Source organism: Gavia stellata, chromosome 25, assembly GCF_030936135.1.
Source record: "Gavia stellata isolate bGavSte3 chromosome 25, bGavSte3.hap2, whole genome shotgun sequence".
NCBI lineage: Eukaryota > Metazoa > Chordata > Aves > Gaviiformes > Gaviidae > Gavia > Gavia stellata.
The window spans coordinates 13,253,554-13,272,198 of record NC_082618.1 but is presented as its reverse complement, the minus strand read 5'-3'; the positions used below and the strand labels follow the sequence as shown (position 1 = coordinate 13,272,198).

Below are 18,645 nucleotides of genomic sequence, written 5' to 3'. Positions count from 1 at the left end.
GAGGAAGGTGCAGCAAATTAAGAGCAGCTCTTAATTAGCAGAGAGCTACCATAGCCTCTTTCATGAATAAGAATCTTTAGAAAGCACAGGCGGAGCCTGGCTTGAAATATATACCACGTATCATCTATTTATATGAACACAGTAATACAGAAGACAGTGCCATAAGGCTCATTTTAAGAAGGCAAAACTAATGACAAAAGTTTTTATGCAGACTAAAACTCAGCTGGAGAAAATGAGGCAGCTGTATTTCACACCACCTCTTCAATCTTCAGCAAAGCTGTCAGCAGGCTTTTGACTATAACATCTGCTACAGTTACACACTTAGGAAGCAAGGAAAAAAAAATGCCCTCACATTCTAAATCAGAAGCCTAATGCACAGATAAAGAAATTATGAAGAAGGTATGTTCCTGATAGGTCAGATTCTCCTCTACTGGACTAGTTTAAATACAGAATAACTGTTGAAGTCAGACTTCGTTTGAATTTAAAGTAGGTCATAAAGTGGCTACAGGATCCCCTGGGAACAGCAATACTACCATTTGCATCTTCTCACAAACATGGTATCAACTGTTAACTTCAATTCTTCTGAGGGAAGCCACAAAAAGCCCGAAATCACCTCTCAGGTACATTAATAATAACCATCATCAACCACTTCCTCTTAAATACCCCTCTAATTTCCAGCCATCTGCCAGAAAAGATTTCTCGTAGTTTACAATTGGAAAAATGAAAACCTAGAAATAAAATGAATAGTTTTATATGACTCAGAAAATCAGTGCCCTAAAATAGACTGTATGTACCCACAGTCCATCTATTTTTTACCCACTTCTTTATAGTGCCTCCTACAAAGAGCCCAGTGCCCAAATGTGACCAGTCTTTAAGTCAGACAATCACACCTTTCTGTCACACGGCGTGATCCAACATGATCAGTTTTGCCATGTCTTCTCCACATTGTTCCTGAGCCATATCTTTAAAGTCTTCCTACTCCTGGAAGGGACATCTTGCTAACTTTCTGAAGTGGTATGAGGAAAAGTGTTTGCTGAACGAGAACTTGTACCAGAGCTCAAATGCTGCAGGGAACATTTCTGTCAGTCCACAGGGCAGAGATAAAAGGCTCACAGTAAGTATGTAGGTAGAAGCTACACTGGCTTTGTTTTTAACTTCCAAAGGTATGGATTGCTCCTTGTGCTCTGCTCTGCCAGCTGCTCCAGCCAGCAGGCTCTGCGCTGAAATTAGAGCTGCAAGTTGCTAGACTTGTCAACTGTTGAAAAACTCCCCCAAAAGGGCAGGGACATAAGGACAGCAGTATTTTGAGCAAAAAATCAAGATATCAAGAACGAAATTAAACAAGGTAACAGAGCCACAACAAGAATAAAAACGGCAAATTTGTCTTCATACTAGTGCCTGGAGTCTAGGTTATATAAAAGAAGAATTCAAATTGTTCATTTAGGAGCATGAATGCAACCTAGTTTGCAGTACATGGACTCAATGAGAAGAGTTACACAGCAATTGTTAAATGCTTATAGTCTGTTTAGGAAGCAGTACACTGACCAAGGGAGGGGAAACGCAAAAACAGTATTCCCTGCTTCTGCACCACCACATGAAATCAAAACTAACTGAAACGCTTACCAAGTGCTCCAACCCACCCCCAAACACACAACAGTTTCTGTTTTTAACACACATGCATCCTTCTTCTACACTTCTGCATTTCTTCACTGACTTCAACAAAAAAAGCATCTTCCACAATCAGCTGCTTTGGATATGACCCCAGACTGAGACTACCTTTGACCAGTTGCCTACTCTCACTTTGCTCTTAGATCTCCTGTTGCTAAAGCCAAATTATTACCTCTGGCTGCTATTTACATCACCAGGGAGCTGGAGTGGTAGATGTACCATGTTTTAGTGGCCTGACTAGCAAAGACAGTCTCACTGCAATGTCAGTATGTGCTGCTGAGTTCTCTCCTCATTATCAGCTTTTGCTTCATGCTCTCAAAGTGTCAGCCATCAGGGAGTATCAGCTGAAAGGGAGGTTAGATGTTTTTATTATTATTTATTCACATATTAGAAGATATACATTTAAATACACATGACTGTGATCCCCTGTATGATACAGAACACATTTCTGTGATCTCCTTGAAGGCATTTTCTGCTCCACAGCAACATCTCCCACTTAGTAGTGTCTCCTCCAGTCTAAAGCTTTGATACAGGCAATATAGATTATACCTCAAAATGTAAGTAAGATGGCAGACAATGCACCAAAAAGAAAAGAAAAGGAAAAAAAAAATAATATCTACCAACCTGAAAGCAGTGATACCAAAATGACTCGTGTGATGACAAACTTTAGGAAAAAGACCCAGACGTAAGCTATGTCCTTGGGAACGTGGACAGTTTAGACCAAAGATCTGAGAATCTCAGCTCTTATCTGGTATCTTAATCCAAAGGCAGCTACCTCCCCTAAAATTTCCACTTGTTTTTTTCATTTAGCAACATCACAGTTCAGTCAGCAACACCAAAATGATATCCTGACTCTGTGATAGAATGGACACAAGCTTCTGCACCCCTGCTCTGAGGGCAGTGAAGATTCACATTTGCAAACTAGGTGCAGCCAAGTCTGATGCTTGAGGAAACGGCAGCAAGACTTTGCGCTGGGGTCAAACGCAGCAGTGTAAAGTCAACATGGGGTAAGCAGGAACCCCTATTTAGGGCTATACGAAGGAAAAAATTTAAGAAAACTCATTAGATTAGACTGTACTAGTCTTCTCTAGCAGTCCCTCATCTTCTAGAAACACATCTATTCTTGCATGTCATAGCTTTTAAAAATATAAGCAAAACTGAAATCAGTCTTTTACATGCAAATATGTTTACTGGGGAGAGACGACTCCAGCAGACAAGCAGCTTTTCCAGTTTCTATAACTTTTAAACTCCAAACAGATTAGAATTCCAGACGCCCTCGCTCTTCCTTGCTTTAAATGGTTCTGAGTGAAAACGTTCACGTTACTCATTTTAAACACAGAAATCCAAGGCGTGAGTCTTCTGTCAACTGCACTAATTTGTTTCCCATGGTTCTTCTCAATTTCTGTCAGCATTAAGTATGAAGGAGAAGGGAGCAAGCTGTTTGACAACTGCACGTAGGATTAGTTTTCATTAGTTTTTTCCTTTCCTTTTTGACGAATTAAACAGCAGACTGAATTGATGCACATCGACTCGTTTCCAGAAAGCTCTCTTGATGCACAGCAATTGTTGGCCCTGCCTGCATCTCTTCCTTCTCTTTCTTTGTGGATATGTATTTGAGAAATGAGAAGGTGCATCTCAAACACTGATTTAAGACATCACATTTTGATTTCTCCAGTTCCTTTATAGAGTAAGATTTGGAAATCTGTACTAGAAATTATTTCTTCTCAAAATCAATCCAGACAGGCTGTTTTTCATAAGCTACTCACCTAGACAGCCTGCAGCACCTTTTTATAACCATGCTCTAACCCCCATGTCAGCCCCAGAATCCCAGGACACATTTTGCCCAGGGAACCACACACTACTGTTACAGCTATGGCTTTGTTTCAGTATCACTGTAGCTAGAATCCTTCTCTCCTTATTGCTCAGAAAAATTAAACACATTTCTCAAAAGCTGCAGAATTTACCCTTCACAAATCCCACTACAATCTGTCATGCTTCAAGGGTCAAATATTCAACAACAGTTCTCAGACAAGTTGCGGTAGCCAACCCACAATCAGGCCAAGCTAGCTGAAGTTTCACAAGTGAGAATACAAACATTACAACATCTAAAATTATGGTCATAAGTAATCAGTGAAAGTGATTACTTATTGACTGTGACTATGAAGTGAAACTCTCTGAATGAGGCTTAGAGTAGTTTTATGTGTAAATGTTTGCATATTTGGCCCTAGCCTGTCAAGTAACAATATTCAACCCCAAACCCCTATTGCTATAGTCAATCCTGTGGACTAGGCGCTAGGAGAGATGCAGCAAGTCAAACTTAAGCACAGCGGTCATCATCTTATTTAACATTGTGCTTTCTCCCTACAGTGCCAGCTTTTCACAGTGCCAAACAGATTCACTTCACTTTGAGTATATGCAATGCAGAACAGCATCTTCAACACTGATTTTCACATGTGTCACAGGGTATTGCTTCTGCCATATTACACTTCAGTTACTTAGTAGAAGCACGCAATTCTGCCATAGCTAAAGCTCAGACTTCCTCCTGACTGGAAAAGCCAAACCAAGCTTGGAGACCTGATCAACAAGAATGTAGAAAGCTTTTCTGTACTGGTGAATTAACTTGTTTACTAGTTCTCTCAGTGCAAGGAGACTTCCATAGACTGAGATGGATTTTCATGAGACATGACAGATTTTCATGACACAAATGCCTTGAGATTTTGGTTTTGCCTCCAAAACACAATATAACTAGCTGCCATTCTTATGATTAAAAAAGCAAATAAAATATATATCTACACACATATGCCACACACAGCCTCTCCCCCAAAACCTCAGTTAGACATCCACATCAGCCTTGTACCTATGACAATTTAACAATCTGATGTTAAATTCCCATAATAACGAAGCATCCGGGGCGAATCTTAAGTGCAAGGATCATCTGAGTACCAGCTGCAGTGCCTGTGTGCCTACCCACTGACAATAAAGATTACAAGGGAGAAATCAGCTTATAACATCCGTATTTCTTTCCTCTCTCTGTGCAGACAGCTGGAACATCCCTGTGCTAAAAGTCTCTTTCAGATAAGATAGCTGTTTGGTTCAGAACAAGGAGAAAATAATCAGTGTTCAGCAATATATTTTCTGAAACATGCACTCACGTGCATGCACACACACAGAGTTCAGAGCTCTTCACTCAGAGCTCTCAGATCCCTCTTCAAATAGAGATGGGTTGCTAAATCCCAGCTCAGAAGTGCAGATCTGAGCTGATTTCAGGCTGGGCATGAGCTGGCATTGTGACATCAAACAACACATAGTCGGGCTTTGTGCCTCAGCCTCCCTATACATTTTTTAAAAACCCTCTCATTTATTTACTTTTCTGGGTCACTTATTTCTTTCCTCTTCTGTGGATAGCTTCTTGATTCTCAGATATAGAACCCTCAGCACCAGCCAGGTAATTACTGTAAGCCTAGCTGCACAGGAACAGGGAAGAAAACTGGTATTTGATGCGTAGCTCATGTCTCAGACTTCGAAAAGGCTCTGAACTGAATACACACCTTACTAATACAGGCAAAAAATGAGGGAGTTTTGTTCCCTGGAATGTACTTAAGAGTGATTTTTAAAACAAACAAACCAACCAACCTACCATAGGACATCCTTTTAAATTAAGTCAGAAAGAACATCTGCATCTCTTTTTCTGCACAGTGGCTGTAGCATACTTGTACAGCCAGGGACTCCTTTCTAGCTGTGGTAAATCAAGAGGATGCAAGCATGCTTCTGAAAGAACATGAAGTCCACAGTCAATTTCACAGATTCTAGAGACAGAAGGATCCAATCACTCATTTCACCAGCCTTCCTGAATAAACCACCTCAAATAGTTTCATCCTGCTATACCTGATCAACCAAACACAAATCATTTGACTTTCATAAAAAACATTACTCCATTTAGAACTGCCTGACTTCAATGGACAGTTGTAGTGTTCTAGGCAAGGCCAGAATTTTGTGCCAAGTTTTCAGATTCCATTTTATTTTGAAAACTTTTCTTTCCCTGTTTGATTGAGGCTGTTGCCTATGGGGGGGGGGGGGGGGGGGGGGCGATAAAAGAAAATCTAACTCTCTTGTAAGCAGCTTGTCTTTCAAGTTTAAAGTTGTCATAAACTTTATAGCTCTAGTAGGCAATTTACAGAAAGGAAAATGGAAAATAAGTGGTTCACCATCAGATAAAGTCACCATCATTGTCAGAGCAACTGGCAGATAAACTGAAGTCGAGGCATCCTGGATCCAAACCTGTACTTTGAATAATACACTGTAATAATCTGATTAATATTAGTTATGCCTCTGCAAAACCAGCTTGTTTAGGAAAATAATACTGCAAATTCAGCCTCACAGAAATAAATCAGTGAGTTATCAGTGTGGTTGCTTCAGAGCTTCCAAACCATTCAGAGCACAGAGCTGATCCCCCCCACAAAAGCTGTTTCATTTTCACTGCCTGCCTCCTACCCTCTGCATTCATAAAGCAACTAAAAAGCTCCTGATGTAACAATTCCTTCATGCTGAATTTCAACTCACGCTTATTCCAGCATGAAAATGTAAGAGTTGATCGTCAGCTGTTCCTGCAACAATTCCACCCATAAAGAAAATTAAAACATGCCGAAGTATGAAGTTCACTGCAAGACAGCAGACATTTAATGCCAAATACTGCCTTAAACACACCAGCTGACACTTGCAATACAACCATGCATCTCCAGACATCAAATCATCACACAAGCAATGAGACTGAAGCCAATACAGATCCATAAAAGAAAATTAATTGCTCAGAAACAGGCCGCATTCAAGAAGAACAGAATGCTGGAAAGGGAGGGGGTTTTCTCTCTGTGCCATAAATATCAACAGAGGGAGAAACAGAGTGACAATCTTAGCCATGCAAATGTTTTTGCACTTAGACATCAGCAGAATGTCTGCTGAGTGTGCTGTTAATGAAGCAACCAAACTAAAAATAAAAAGCACATCTAAACCCAAGCCAAGTTTCCCATGGGACAGTTGAGTTTTCCACTTCGGATTAGGTTTACTTTAAACTATAGGTCTCAAAAAATATTTGGGGGGAGGAGAATCCCTCTACTTTTCACAGAATCATAAAATTGTTTGGGTTATAAGAGACCATTAAAAATCATCTAGTCCAACCCTTCCTGCCACAGGCAGGGACATCTTTCACTAGACCAAGTTGCTGAAAGCCACGGGGATTGCTCTGCACTTAATGAACCCAGTTTGCTACAAAAGCCAGAGGACATTCAACAAGTTTATTCCGTCACCCTTCCCTCCTGACTTCCAGGTAACATGGGACATAAGGACAGCTCAGTCTGACCTCAAGAGCCTACACTACGAAAGATCCTACAGTTGGATTTCACTGTAGTAGCAGAATTAATCCTTCCTTGCTGGTTATTCTCTTGAGAAAAGCAAATGAAACATGTCAGAAAAGCATTAGGTTTGGCTCCTGCAAACAAAGCAAAAACAGAGCCCCCGTCTCCCACTGTAGGTGGGAGGTTGTGTGTACACACAACCTAAAACTTTATTCTCACTTCAGAACAAAACTTGGCATGTTAAAAAGCATGCCAAGATTCAGGGTCTCATCAGATACTGTAGGAAGCATTGCATTTTGAATTCTCCTGATTAAATCCACAAGCATTCAGATATTGCTGCTTCATGAACAAGTAGAGGTCATAGTCACTTCAGTGAAAGTTTTGTCAGAGCGGAAAACCTAGGCCGTTGGTTTTAAAAGTTGGCCATCAGTAACACAGACACTCATGGCCTTCATCAGGAACTGTAAACAAGAGCACTCCAACTGTAACATCATATACTACCTGACCTGTGCACAAGCTGGGCTCAAGAGACCCCATGAAACTGTACTGTTGTAGTCATGCTGCTTCTGATGCCAGATCCAGTTCATGGCAGCTTGCTCATCCACCCCAGCACTTCACCCATCTCCCATAAATTTAGGCCCATTCAGGTATCCTTGAGAGAAGATCTGATACTTTTTTTCAGATTTCAGTCTGATGAGGACAATGTTGTCAGTTCATCCCCAAGGAGCTTAGTTACTTGCTGCAAAATTGGGAAAAGAATGGGGAGGACAAAAACATGTACCGACCTCGCGCATCGAAGAATTCATCATCGGAGCTCTCCACAGAGTCTTTGAGGACGTTCTGCATGTGCCACTGAGCACCACTGAATCGGCGCGGCTCAGCTGGAAATACAGAGAGACTCACATTAACTGAACGGAATGCTCACCTCTGCTCCAGACTTAAGGAAAAAAATTACATTAATAAACAGCTTGTGTAGATGGCTTAGGAAGATCATTTTGGTCAGTGCACATACTTTAATCTCAACAGTCAGCCAGAGTTCTCAGAGTGGCACAAAAATTACACCTCTTGCTTCCACCTAACAAAAGTGATTAAGTCAAGTTCTTGTTAAAGATAAGCCTGCATCACTTTCAGCTAACGCAGTGTCTTGAAAAGATAAATTCTTCCCTGTTGAACTCGCTAGGCTGTTCAATTCCAATACACTCAAACTGTACATTGTTTCTAAGACATGAATCAGCATTTCCCCAGGACATGGCAGTAGCTCCCATTTAAATTCAATTTCACTTCTAAAAGAAGTGCCATCCTATTTGGCTCACAGATTTACAGACAAACTACTGAATTCTCACTCACTGAGCTGTTTTGATCAGACAGCTTTGTTTTGTTGGAGCCTGGGACTTCCATTTGAAGCTTGCCATTTGAAGACAGGAAGGCAAAACCACATTAGAACAGGTACAGTAACGGATATAGTCATGACAGCTTAGACGGTCCCATACTCAAACTAATTTGTAATTAGTAAACGAGACCTACCTAACTGTATCACTTCTCCTTACATCTACAGCAATCCAACACTAGGAAACAGTAGTTAAATATATTGCGTTATATTAACAATAAAGTCTCCCCCAAATCAGCGGGGAAACAGGGATCAAATCCACCATATCCATAACAACACTACAGCTATTATAGAAAGGACCCTCATTACCAACAAGAATAGTGTCCTTGGGTTTATTCATTTCTCCAAATGATGACATCAGACCTGAAATCTAATATCCTGAGGCCCTGTCCACAAAAGCATTCTCCTTCTCCTAGTAGTAAAAGAGCAACTCAAGCAGGGGAGGCATCCTTCTACCTTATTCTGGGGGAAACATGCAACTAGGTCAAGCCTTTTGTTCTACTTTTACTACATCTATAGCTGAACTAATCAGAAATATAAATGGAAGGTGGTGGGAGGAAGCAGATTTTAGCTGGCCAAGAAGAGAGTAAAAATAATAATCCGTTAACAGCATTTTAATAGCTTAAAAAACCAAAACAAACCCGACCCAAAACCATTACAAATAATTGGTTATGAAGGAGTCCGTGTTCATTACAAGAGCGCAGCGTGTATTGGGAATGTGTCCAGTGATATTTGGCAGCTACCAGAGAATGCATACAGATCATTACATTTACTGTTACAGATTTCTGGAACCTTTTACTAACGATAGGGAACAGCAAACTGAATTATTCCTTACCAAACAACATGTTGCTGTCCCTCCGTTCAAATACATATATGTTAAAACTTATCACTATAGTCATTAAAATAGTGGTAGAAAGAACACTATTCTGGACTTCCAACAAAGAAAAGTCTGCATTTGGTCAATGCTTGGAAGAGCAGGAATTCCAAAATCTCAGAGCACAAGAATGGGAAGCACCACAAAAAAGCCAGAGTGACAGATGGGAAAGGGAGAATTTGCAAAAGTAAGTCTTTGGATAAGAGCCCATATACTACAAAAGAGCAGAAGGAGGGAATAATCTGCCTCACCTTTGGAGATGCTAGATCTGAAAAACAAAATATAATACTATTAGTCTTAGTAGAAAAATTCTTCAGTAAACTACTCTTTTTCAGCCTTATGTAGAACATTAGATTTCCTGATCACAGGCCTTAAGATCTATGAGCAGCCAGAAGGAAGGCAGTAAACTAGGAAATTTATGAAGAACCTATAAATGAGAGGCAGCTCCACAGAACATAACAAGAGTGAGACAGAGAATGACGAGAAGGCAAAGGACTACCTCAAACATCTCAAGAGTGCTCAGAATTTTCCTCTGCAAGAAAACAGCTCATTGCTCAGCTACCCTGGTCAATCAAGCATCTGTAGCTGAAGCTGAATTTCTGTGCTATGGATGTTTATTAAACCACGGGAATATCTAAACTAAGACAGATAGACTTTGTTGGCAACACACAGTTAATGCCTTTTGGGGTCCTATAGATGCAGACACTCCCATACTGAACATAAATTTCACACTGAAAAAATTCTGCTCAGATTTTCCAGACCAGACGCCTGTACTGATGAAGTTCTTCCAAGGCTAAAAACTGAGGAGTCTGATTTTCATATATTTAAGCATTCAGTGACTCCACATGAAGCCAGAGGGCTACATTTGCAGAAACAAACAAACAAAAATGCCACAACACAAAATACCCTCTCATGGCAGCAGACTGTTTTGAAGAGACATTTAGGTGCCCGACTTTTAGAATTTAGTTTCTCTGCGCTTTTTAAAGCCATGTAACTGTATGCCTCTAGTCAGGCACCACAAATGCAGGTATCCAAAGTCAGTAAACACTGGGAAAAAGAATAAACAAACAAAAACAAGCTAGAAGAAACAAGTATTTTGTATTTTGCATAATTATTTTCAGGATTTGTCTTATCATGATTTTAAAGATTCTCCAATTTTTGTTATGTCAGTCAGCTATATTTTCCATGGATTGGTGAAGTCCCATTCAATGTGGTCTTGGGCTTCCATAACTATCCAGCAAAAGCTTAAGATTTAAGACCAGAAGGACCCACTCATTCTCCCTTCCTTTTCTTCTTTGTCTTTACTGATATCTAGTCCCCTTGCAAAATCCACCTTCAAAGAACAAATACTAGAAGTTACAGGATTAATCAAACACCTGCAATACCTGGGTCAGTTACTTCCATTTCATAGTATATGCCTTCTCACCTCAATTTTGATTTGGTTCCTCCGCTGAAGACAGCCAGTTCTAGGAAGAAACTGTCTGCTATTGTTTGTTTTTACCTAACAGATTTTGAGATATTACTATGACAAAGACAGCAAATAACATCAAAAACACTACAGAAATCACTGAAGAGTAAGGTAGCATAAGCATCTGGATGATTCAATGATTTGCATCTGATAGTAACAAAGGCAGTTTCAGCGTCGTTTTCTTAAAAAAATAAAAATTAATTCAGATCAAGATATATATGACTGTGCTCCACTTCTGTGTACCAGAACTGAACTAGAATTTAGATTTAAAGGATTCAGAATGCAAGCTATTTATCAAGGAAGTCTCCTGGCACACAGAAAAATAACAAAAAAAGAAATTTTAAAAAAAATTAAAAATCAATGTTTCATCCCAGAAATTTTCAACTGGATTGTGAAAATAATCTGATGTGCATTTGACTGGAGGGAACAAAGCACTGTTACAACAACAAAAAAACCCAACCAAACAAACAAAAAAAAAAATCTCAAGAGAACAACAAAAGAAATCCAGATAAATTCAGTCTTGGTACAAAACTTCTTTTCTTAAGGACTGTATTCACTACTTGACAGTTTGGCTGTCAAACACAGAATAATTTGGAGCACAAAAAAACCAGTAAGACAGACCTCAGTCCTTCAGGAAACCAAGTATCCTCAGTTTCCATGTAATAGGATCCACAGTCTTCACATATCAGTGGAAAGGCTACAGCCAAGCTCCATGATCAGCCAGTTTTTCATTTCTGTATTTTCACTGAAGATTACAGATTCATCTGCTGTGTGTTTAATCACATCGGAAGCACTTTATCTTCACTGTGCTGAGGCCCTTAGGACACAAAGCGATTTTCTAAGCCATGCAAAGATCATGAGACAGCTTCTTCTGTTTGATTGTTTTGGGATTTGTTTTGTTTTGTTTTTACCAGTCAGGTTTAAAGTGGGTTATCTGAAATACAGGTAACAGCTACCAGGAGTACTATACTACAACCACCTGCACTTTCAAACAGGGCTACACTGCATTAGAAAAACAAAACCCGAAATGAAAGAAAACTTGGCAACAAACTCAAAAGTGACAATCTCTGTTTCAGGTAAATCTCAACATGGGCAGACAGCAGACTCGTACGGCTTATCTTGTAGATAAATACATAACTAGTGAATGTTTAACCAGTAAATTCCTCAACTAGGAATTCCTAGATTAGCTCTACCAGACTAATTCCACCTTTTCAAGCTGCCTAGGCTACATAAGGCCTCGTAAGTCCAGAAAAAGCTTTCAACTGTATTGTTACAGATTACTCTTCTAATGAATCAAGTAGTTAATATCTTATGAGGCTGGATAAAGGAGTTAAAACACAAAAGTGAGGAAGGTACAAGAGGGGTACATTGGATATAGGGGACAGCATGTCCAAACAGAACAACCATCTTTAGATCACACAGTTGATGTCTTCACCCTTTTGTAATAATCAAGGTGAATATAAACCACCAGCTTTTAACACAGCCTTTGAAAACTGAAGTTGGAAAAACCTGCAAGCAGTTTCTGTCCTTTCCGTCCAACATGGGAAAGGACAGAGAGAACACCAGCATTTTCTTTAGTAATCTTACTGATAATATTTTAAAGCTGACACTTTGTTTTGGTTTTCAGTGACAAAAGCTTTCCCCTCAAGTCCATTTTCCATACAAAGTGCCTCTAAGAGTTATTCTATTAAACATCCAGTCTTCCGTCGCCAGCCAAACAAACTGCTACTTTAGCTAACAATGTTAGTGCATAATAAGCATTGAACATTATTTAAAAGCTCTTAAAATTTTAAAGAGCAGCAACATCAGTTTGAAAAAGATATACTCTACTGTTTGGGCTTTTCCCTTTACTTCCGACCTATGGAAATTCAAAACTGGGCTGATAGCTGCTGTGTTGCAAATCAAGCCCTTACAGACACATGCCTGAAGAGAAAGAATGCTCTTTGCACAGGAGTTAAAAGTTGAAATGCAGCCATGTTATATGAAAGACAGATGGAAAACACTAAATCGGAATCAAACTGTTCTAGGATTGTACAAAGACTCAATCAAAAGCTCTACTGCTACTGTTAACAGACCCCAGCATAGGTCACAGACACCTTATGCCCAACACAACCTTACGCCTTTCCAAGGAGGGGAAAGGATCATCAGGGGCTTCAATTCTAATACAGTGGTGGGATTAGTCTTGACAGCCAAAATTCTGATAGAAGTCTCATTTTTAAACAGTAAACTAAATACGTGTGTAGACTTACATCTTGCAAATGCAGTGGGAAACAACTGCAACTTGCCTCCATTCCAGTGCTCTGCCTTTTTCCATCTATTTATTATCCATGTAAGAATAAGGCAAATACCTGCAGCTAACAGCACCAAATCTCTCTTCTGGCATAATCACTGAGGTCAATAGTTATCTCAGCAGGGAGCCATCTGTACACATGAAGTCAGCATATCAAATGAGTTCAAGTGTCTGCGTCCAAGCTCAGCAACCATAATGAAGCCCCAGCCCTGTATCAGCCTCCTGTAGATAACTCTGGCCATTCATTCAGTTGTTTAAACAATGATTCAGACATCTGGCTACACAGCATCACTTCACAGGAAAACCCCTGGGGCAAAGTCAGATTAAAAGAAATATGTAGATAGCCTCAGAGTATATGCAGTGAATCCATGTAATTCCACTTCATGTCCTGTTACTCATCATCTTAGCATGCAACAGGACAAGTTCACTTTCCTGCTTGTTTCCCAGACCAGCAAGGAGGAAAAAACAATGGGGAATAACATAATCATTAACCAATATTAAACACTTACCTGAAGCACTCCAAAAACTTTTAAAAGCCCCATATGTTCATGGCAGGTTTATGTTCACTACATAAGGCTAGACAGGTATACCATGGAAATAGAGAAAGTACAGTAAATCATAATTACATGTCAGCAAGGGTGGGAAAACTAGATGAGCATGCACTATTTCCAATGAGGTGCAGCACACAAAAGCTGCAGGCCCCCTCTACATAACCTTTACTTTTATTTATTTACTGCCAATCAAATTTTACCATTGAGCTCACAATACAGGAAGCAATTAAAATAATCAACCCATATCCTTTTTTTCCTAGCAGCAGCTTTTTGTTCTGCTTTTGTCTGTAGAGCAGATGTATCTTAAACCACATCGATACTGAGAAAATTGGCAGAGGTGGGAAGGGAGAACATACAAGCGCATATATGCACACACACAAGCGTTTGCGCATGTAAATGAAATTGTGGTGTAGACACTCCAACTTGAAAGATAAAATTACTCCCTGTGATTACACACAGCGGGCGCAGATCAGAGGGAATGCATAGAAGAGAATGCCAATAAGCTCCTATTGCCACAACTGCACAGACCGCATTTCTGAGCGGGCCAAGTTTCTGCATGTTGTCAGTACCTCATTTATGAGCAGTTCTGCAACACCCTACCTCCATCACAGAAAGGGATAGGTTTAGTCATTTTAGAAAAGGTCACCAGAGGCTGAAGCCCACTGTGCATAAAGCAACCAGAGCAAAAACCTGCAAGGTAAAAGCATGACTTTCTTTCCAGAGGAGAAGCATTAAACATCCATAACCCTCTTACAGATTTAAGGAAGCATGTATGTCAACGAGCATTGGACTCCTGTCCAAAAGGGTGTGTCACCCAGCAACAACAACAAAAAGAATAGCTGGAAGAGTAACAATCTACAGCAAAATCTTTATTCATATGTAAAGAAAAGTCTCATGTATGACCCCAGAAGATCTTTCACAGAATGACAGAATCACTAAGGTTGGAAAAGACCTGTAAGATCATCAAGTCCAACCATCAACCAACTAACACCACCATGCCCACTAAACCATGTCCCACAATGCCTCGTCCACACGTTCTTTGAACACCTCCAGGGATGGTGACTCCACCACTTCCCTGGGCAGTTTATTCCAGTGTCTCACCACTCTCTCAGGAAAGAAATTTTTCCTAATATCGAGTCTAAACCTCCCCTGGTGCAACTTGAGGCCATTTCCTCTTGTCCTGTCACTCGTCACTTAGGAGAAGAGGCCAACACCCACCTCTCTGCAACCTCCTTTCAGGTAATTGTAGAGAGTGATAAGGTCTCCCCTCAGCCTCCTCTTCTCCAGGCTGAACAACCCCAGCTCCCTCAGCTGCTCCTCATAAGACTTGTGCTCCAGACCCCTCACCAGCTTGTAGCTGGGGATGGTGGTGGAGAGCAGGGAAGAAAAGCACTCTTCCTAAAGTGAGTTAAAGGAATTAAGAAAGATTGTGCAAGAATCCATAGAGGAGCAAATCCATTTCAAAACCAATGGTATGACAATGAATTGAAAAAAGGATGGCAGCTCAAAGCTGAAGCTAATTGAAGCATTAAGGTTTCATTGCATCTATTTCCATTTTTCATTTTTACTCCCTCTTTGAATACATTACCAAAAAATACACTGGGACCCTGTCCACTTCCTGGTGGTATCTGCTGGGTTTCAGGCAGCTGACATGCAAGTGACATGCAGGTCTGTTAAGACACAGAACTTGCCCAAATAGCCTTTCAAACCCAGGATGTTGTACATGGAGGAAGAGGAAAGAGGACACCCATAGGTCTATGCAGGCTGATAACTGCACAGCTAGTGCATTGTCTGAGAAAAGTTACAGGCACAAAAAGGCGCAATGATCAATGCTGCATCCCCAAATGCCATACTAAATGCTTAAATACAGCAGAGAACAATTGGAGTCATGTATTCTGCCCACTGCATGGGAAACTTAACCAGCAGCTCCCACTGACAGCCACAGGTGTAGTTCTCAGTATCTCTAAGTATAAGACCAAAAATGTCCCATCAGTCCGTCTGTGGAGTCACTTCTATATTCTTCTGAGTGACAAGCTTAGAAACAAAATGTCTTTTTTTCCCCTGGGCAGACCACAGCTGTGTGCAAACCCACAGCATCTCTGGCAAAGCAGGGAGATGAAGCACGAGGAGGAAGGAATGGGTGCACAGGGTACTTAAGTGACCCTTCACACAACAAATCACTGCAACACTCAGCACAGAGCCACCAACTTGAAAGACAAATGCAAGAGAAAAAGGACAAGTCTATAGGTGGTTCGAATACAGATGAAGGAGGAAGAAAACCTTATGTTTAGTCATGGCCTCTGCTATAAACTCAGCAGGGCAAGTCACTTGCAGCAGGATTTCTTCAACAGTAGCTAGTGCTGATCCACAGCTGATCACAGAGTCAGACTGCTGCTCAAGCCTGTCATCTGGTTTCCCCAAATCAAAACAAAGGTGCTACAGCCACATGACTGTGGTCCAAGGTAACATAATACAAGTTCCCATCTGTCAAAAACATTCTGGAGGGTCAACTTCAGTACCAGACAGGTTCATGACAAATCAGGCATTCTCTGCCTGCAGTCAGAACAGAAACATAAAGCTAGCATAAGCACTGTGTCACGGGCTTCAACTGGTTTGACAGAAATGTGATGGTGTATCCCCATCTGATCAGAACAGACACTATATTGCAGGGTGACAACACACAAATTCATAATGTCCATGACTGGACAGCAAACACAGCACTTCTGAAAACTGGTCATCTCTCTCTGTAGTCCTCAGCAATGAGACAAGGAGAAGACTTAATCGCGTCTCCACTCTGTCATCTGTTTTTACTGGTCTCTTTCCCTGACGAGCCAACACCATCTAATGGGTGCCCAGACCTACCAGAATTGGATCCCAACCTCCTTTGCAACCTCTGCAATCAGAGTACACTAGTATCAGCTCTATGATAAAGAAAAAATGTACTGCAATTTACTAACAAAGTCCTTGGTTAATTTTTTTAAAAGATGGAATTTAGCTGCAGTAAAATTGTTATTTTTAAATGAAAATAGAAATCTAATAATGCATTTCTATTAGAGAGGTAGTTACATGCTCACATTTTTTTTCCAGCTCTGCTTATGTTAAGACTCAGTTTCTGGTGTTCACTCCCTCAACTGTTCAAAGTTCATTGCTGCATCTTGAAATGCCTGGGTTATCAGTCTGCAGGGAATTCATACTTCTTAAGGCCTCTTCTTAAGGAAAATGTGCCAAGACTATCAGGCCTAGTTCAATGACACTTAGAGGAGTAAACAGTCCATTAAAGAACATCCCTTCCTGGATTGGACTTCACTCCAATCTCACAATTGCCATTGATTTGCTGGATGATGTTGGGCATATTTTCTCTTTCCCCTGTCCTTTACCTGTCTCATTCACTTTAAGTTCTGACTGAAGGCGTTCCTAGAGAGCTGAGTCCAGTAGGCCCAAGGGTTGCCTAGATCCTGTCAATGTTGAAGAAAAAAAATTAAAAAAAAAATTACCTAGTCTTGTGCAGAACGACTGCTACACACAGCCACACCATTACTGTATTCCCATTCCTGGTTCAGCTTGGAAGAGTTGAGAGGGGGCATCACAGGGCGGCCCTGATAACTCACTGAGACCAGAGAAATATGGTGCCCTGCTAACCTCATCTGGCATCAAGGTCATACGTTTGAGCTAGAGATGAAGTTGCTTTTTTAATGTTCACAAAGACACTGTGTCACTTGCAGGCTGCTCATTATAGTAGAATTCACTCTTTCAGTAGCTGTGATGCCACAACCTCAGCAGAAGAGGAAAGGAATTAGCTGAGGAGGCTCACCAACTATAAGCAGAAGAGGCAACATGCAGAAGAGCTAGAGGCTGACTACAGACAGTTGGGTAACAGCAAGCTTGCCACCCACTGTCACGAAACAAGCCTGCCATCCTCAGAGCAGGCCTGCTGGCCTGAGAAACCTTATGCACCCTAGCAGCAAGCACAGAACAGTATGGCATAAGCATGCTTGGGCAATGTTAACTCCTTTGACAGGCCATTCCCAAAACTGATTTGGGTCACGCTAGCCTTTGCCTTAATGATACACAAGGTAGAAAACACAGCAAAGTCCCACTAACAGATACTCCGCATTGTGTGGGTCAAGAAAGCCAAGCAGCAAGGTAAAATCTTCATAGCCTTCTGAGAAGAGCCAGCTGTACAAGCTGGTCCCATTACACAGCTCTTGGAAAAGATCTTATTAATCCTCACTCTCCTATCTCAGAGCAAAAACTCATTCTCATGCCCTTTTACTGTGAAGGGATGTCAAGTATCACGCATGTGCCAGCAGAGGCAAAATGCCTTCCCTTTAATAAGTCATGCTGAGAGAAGTTTCTGAAGTCATTGCCACATGCTTGAAAAAGCACCAAAGGAAGAGAAAATACTTTGAACTCTTGTTTCTTACTCATTAGCGTGGCAATTAAAAGAAAAACAATATTAAAACAAAACAAAAAGAAAAAACCTCACCACACTTGCAGTCATTGGGCAGTACAGGTTCTAACACAATGTTTATAAAAATGCTGTCTCCATAAAATGGGAAAGAATTATCTTGAAACAGCAAGAAAACAAAAACATGAGCATCAAGAAACTGAAAGGGAAGCTGTTGCAGCAAATAATTTTTTTCTGTAACATTAACAGCAGCTTAAGCCAGGCTGTTCTCCAGAAAGTAAAACTGCTTTCCATGTTTTAAAACACGCAGAAAAGCACTAAGTATGGAGCAACCCCAGTTTTACTGTAACACCAAGGGCCTAGTTCTCACACAGAGATTGCCTCACTGCACCAAGTGTCATGAAATGAATATAAAGATGTATCTGCAACAATCTTAAAGCCTTTGGGGTTTTTTTGAACAACTTAATGTTCTTATTCTTGGTAACACAAACATCCTGCCAGCTTCTGCTTATGCAAAGTAATTCAAGTGACAAATTTATTTCCATATCTCCAAACAGGCAGATATCCCTTCATGTATGACAATGCTTTCCACCTGTATATGCCCTTCGGTTCATTAGTACTGACTGTTACCAGGGCTCTTGGGCCAGGGTT

At 40.7% G+C, this 18,645-nt stretch overlaps 1 protein-coding gene across 1 annotated transcript in view; it reads right to left on the bottom strand.

The window, feature by feature from the left end:
* PITPNM3 (PITPNM family member 3) overlaps nucleotides 1-8,743 on the bottom strand; it is a 110,131-nt gene extending 101,388 nt beyond the window's left edge. Inside the window, exons 1-2 of the mRNA XM_059829530.1 lie at nucleotides 8,713-8,743; nucleotides 7,802-7,924 (exon numbers count right to left, since the gene is read on the bottom strand). Of these exons, the coding sequence (XP_059685513.1) occupies nucleotides 7,802-7,924; nucleotides 8,713-8,743 (154 nt within the window). The remainder of the gene's footprint in view (nucleotides 1-7,801; nucleotides 7,925-8,712) is intronic.
* Nucleotides 8,744-18,645: the final 9,902 nt, after the last annotated feature.